This window comes from Grammomys surdaster, unplaced genomic scaffold (assembly GCF_004785775.1).
Source record: "Grammomys surdaster isolate TR1022 unplaced genomic scaffold, NIH_TR_1.0 181, whole genome shotgun sequence".
Taxonomy (NCBI): Eukaryota; Metazoa; Chordata; class Mammalia; order Rodentia; family Muridae; genus Grammomys; species Grammomys surdaster.
The window spans coordinates 2,849,458-2,853,190 of NW_021604626.1; the positions used below are offsets into that span (position 1 = coordinate 2,849,458).

The following is a 3,733-nucleotide window of genomic DNA, read 5'->3' on the forward strand; positions in this document are numbered from 1 at the left end:
GAGGGAGGGAGGGAGGGAAGAAAGAAAGAAAGAAAGAAAGAAAGAATGTTCATTTGAGGCCCGTGATCTTATTTCTTAGAAAGATCTCAAATATAAGAAGTATTAATACAAAAAGATCTCCACTCTGAGGTGGTTTGCCATGCTATCAAATTATAGGCAGTCAGCAGGCAAGGAGGGTGGCCTGTGGGGTGGTCCCTGAGTCACACACACAGACTCTAAAATATAAAGAGAATGAAATTCTCATTGCAGGACTCTGGCAAATATTTACTGGGCTTGGACTGTAGCCAGAAGCCATCGAAAGCACTGGGGTTTTATGAGTACCAACTTTGTTCCTGGTGAGCCTACCATTTCATGGAAATATTCAAAGACACACACAGTTTAATCAACCACTTTGTGGGATTAAAACAAGACCAAGACTGGTTGAGGTCACTGGCTGCTCAAGAATCCATGACTTCCTAGAAGCCATGACTGAGCTGGGTCCCAAATAAAAAGAATCATCGAGAGAAAGCAGAAGTGGAAACTGTGTTGCAACTGCTTGCTACATGTCCTGAACACACAGGAGGGCTCACGCAGAATATAAGCAGTTTCTTCCAAATGGATGACTGACCTTTTTTACCAGCTTGTGTGTTGTGTGTGTGTGCACATGTGTTCAGAGAGGCTGTTTGCTGGTGAATGCCCATGCAGATGCCAGAGGTTGACATTCAATGTCTTCCGTGGCTCTCCAGTTTATTTTTGAGATGGAGCGTCTCGCTGAACCTGGAGCTTGCATTTTCAGCTACCCTGACCAGTCAGCAACCGTGGGATCCTCCTGTATCTGTTCCATTACAACCTGTTACCACACCTGGCTTTTTATGTGGCTGCTAAAGGCACTTTAATCTAAAAGCCATTGTCTACTTCATTTTCCACACTAAATCCTAAAAATGATTGATGTCGGGAACTTCAAAACAGAATGACATAAAAATGAGGTCATTGACCAGTTTGAGAAATCTCCTGGAAAATTAAAGAATGTGATGTTAGTGACCAGGGTGGGGGTGGGGTGGGCCTTATTTTCTTGTGTGTGAAATATTTAACAGTGTAAAGTAAGTTAATTTAGTAAAAATTGGCTACCACACCTGTGACACGGTTAGAGACATTGATCAGGGAGGGAGATGGTGGGCAGTGAAGAGCCTCACAAGTGTGAGGCTCTGAGTTGGATTCTCCAAACCCTTGAGGAAGCTGTTGTCCTAGCCTGTGTTGTGATCCCAGAGATGGTGAGATGGCCGTTGGGGACAGGTGGGTCTCTAGAGCTCACTGGTCAGCCAGTCTAGGCAGTTTGATGAAATGCCAAGCCAAAGAACCTGAAGAAGGCACTAGAGAAAGACCAGGGAGGTTGTCCTCCGAGAAGCAGGGACACATGCACACCGCTACAAAAGTACATGCAAGAAACTCTATGGGGACACATGTGCACCCCACATGAAAACACAGTAGACACAGAGAATTAGAAACATAACTAAGCAATAAGAGTTGTGGAGGGAATGGTAAAGAGAGGCAGCTGTGCGAAGTCAGGGGCAAAAGAAAATAATCCAGGCGGCTGGAGAGATGGCTCAGTGGTTAAGAGCACCGACTGCCCTTCCAGAAGTCCTGAGTTCAATTCCCAGCAGCCACATGGTGGCTCACAACCAGCTGTAATGTTATCTGATGCCCTCTTCTGGTCTGTCTGAAGACAGCAACAGTGTACTCACATATATGAAATAAATAAATAAACTTAAAAAAAAAAAGATTTGAAAAAGAAAGAGAAAGAAAGTACTCCAAAGAGAAAGCAAGTAGGCACTGAGGCACAATTCTCAGTTCCCAGACAAAGTGAAGCATGGGGGACAGAAGAGGCGTGCTGCCTGCCACAGGTACTCACACGTGATCCCGATCTTGTAGAGCTCCCGGAACTTCTGGTTGTAGCCTTCCCCTGGAACGTAGTCCCCCAGACCAATGGTGCTCAGGGAGATGAAACAGAAATAAAAAGATTCCAGGAAGTTCCAGTCATCTTCTAGCACAGAGAACACAGCAGCTGGGATGAAGAAAAAGCAGGACACGGTGACGAATCCCAGCAGAACAGCGTGGACAATGGCCACCACCTGCTTGGAGAAGCCCCAGCGTATGTGGAAGTAGAGGACCGGTCTGCGGGTGACATGCACAGTGACACGCTGGACCACGGCTGTCAGGAAGAGGAGGGTGAATGGGATGCCGATGACAGAGTAGATGATGCAGAAGGCCTTGCCCCCATCTGACAAGGGCACCGTGTGGCCATAGCCTGTAAGGAAGAAAAGCTCTGTGAGTGCACCGGAAGCAGAAAGCAAGTTAGGAAACAACATGCATGCGGGCCACGAGGAAGGGAGAACATGAAACGTTAAGTGTAAACCTTCAGAGGCTCTGGCCTCTGGTGGTCTGTAAAACTTAACAGGGGTGACAGTCATTTGTGAGGCAAGATATGTGAATCATAAGAGAGTTAAAGGGAAAGACCCAGCAAACAAGAAAGGCTTCGTTCAGACTGTTCCCGACCACTCCAAGGATTGGACAAGCATGCTCCAGCAAAAAGAAAACCAATTACCTACAGCCAAAGAAAGATCCACCCTTTCAAATAACTCCTCTCTGGCCTTCGGTAAAAAGAAGCCCTGAATCCCAAAACAGGACTCTTGAACCACATGTGGCCTGCTTCCATCCTGTGGAGGGTACTCTATGGTTTTACTTTCACCTCACCCATGCCTATGTGTCTGTGTGAGCCTGTGTGGACAGGAGTGCAAGTTCCTGCAGAGATGAGAGCCACCTGAGGTAAGCGTTGAGAATCGAACTCCAGTATGCAATGCTCTGTGCCATCCATCCGTCCCCTATTCCTACTTTTTGGGGTTTTGGTTTGGTTTGTTTTGTTTTTTGAGACAGGGTTTCTCTGTATAGCCCTGGCTGTTCTGGAACTCACTATGTAGACCAAGCTGACCTCGAACTCAGAAATCCACCTGTCTCTGCCTCCCAAGTGCTGGGATTAAAGGCATGCGCCACCACTGCCCGGCTATTTCTACTTTTTAATGAATTTTCAGTTTCATGACTGCTATTCTGTCTCATGTCCATTTCCTTGCTCAAGATACAAACAGCTAGGACTTCCCCCAAGATCCCCTCTGGTGACATTTGAAGTGCCCCTCCCCCCTTCTTCATGATATCTGACCAGCTCCTCTAAGTCTCTGAGTTAAGACACACCACAGGACAGAGCAGGAAAAGCTGAGTGCTAAAGGACAGCAGCCATATGTCCTCAGACCACCCAGGAAAACTCACGCCAGGACACCCCACTCATCAAGGTTGATCCCTCTCTCTCCCTGCTCTTCCAGGGATCCTAATCAACCTCCATCTATAAGATAAACTACACTCCCATCTGAACCAGATGACTCATGGAATGTTCCAGTAGGACTGACTGACAAATAAAGGTGTGTGAGGGGAAGCAGGCTGATAAGAGTAAGGGATTGGGGTGGGGTGAGGCAGACACACTAAAGGCACAGAAAGCAAAATCCCAGTGAGCCAAGTTAACTACTGTTTCAGTGGGTAATTCTTTCAGTCTGTTAGCCCATTCTCTAGCTTCAGGATGCATCCAGAACGCCACACATTTCCCTCTTGCCATTTCCAGACAGGGAAAACCTGGCAATCTGCCCAACCAGTAAACCACTGCAGTTACTTTAGGACTAGTGATTGTTACTTTAGTATTAGTGATTGTTAC

The 3,733-nt window shown here is 46.8% G+C and overlaps 1 protein-coding gene across 1 annotated transcript in view; it reads right to left on the reverse strand.

The window, feature by feature from the left end:
* Kcnk1 (potassium two pore domain channel subfamily K member 1) overlaps positions 1-3,733 on the reverse strand; it is a 39,505-nt gene that overhangs the window by 3,114 nt on the left and 32,658 nt on the right. The window contains exon 2 of the mRNA XM_028767794.1: positions 1,889-2,284. Coding sequence (XP_028623627.1) covers positions 1,889-2,284 — 396 coding nt within the window. The remainder of the gene's footprint in view (positions 1-1,888; positions 2,285-3,733) is intronic.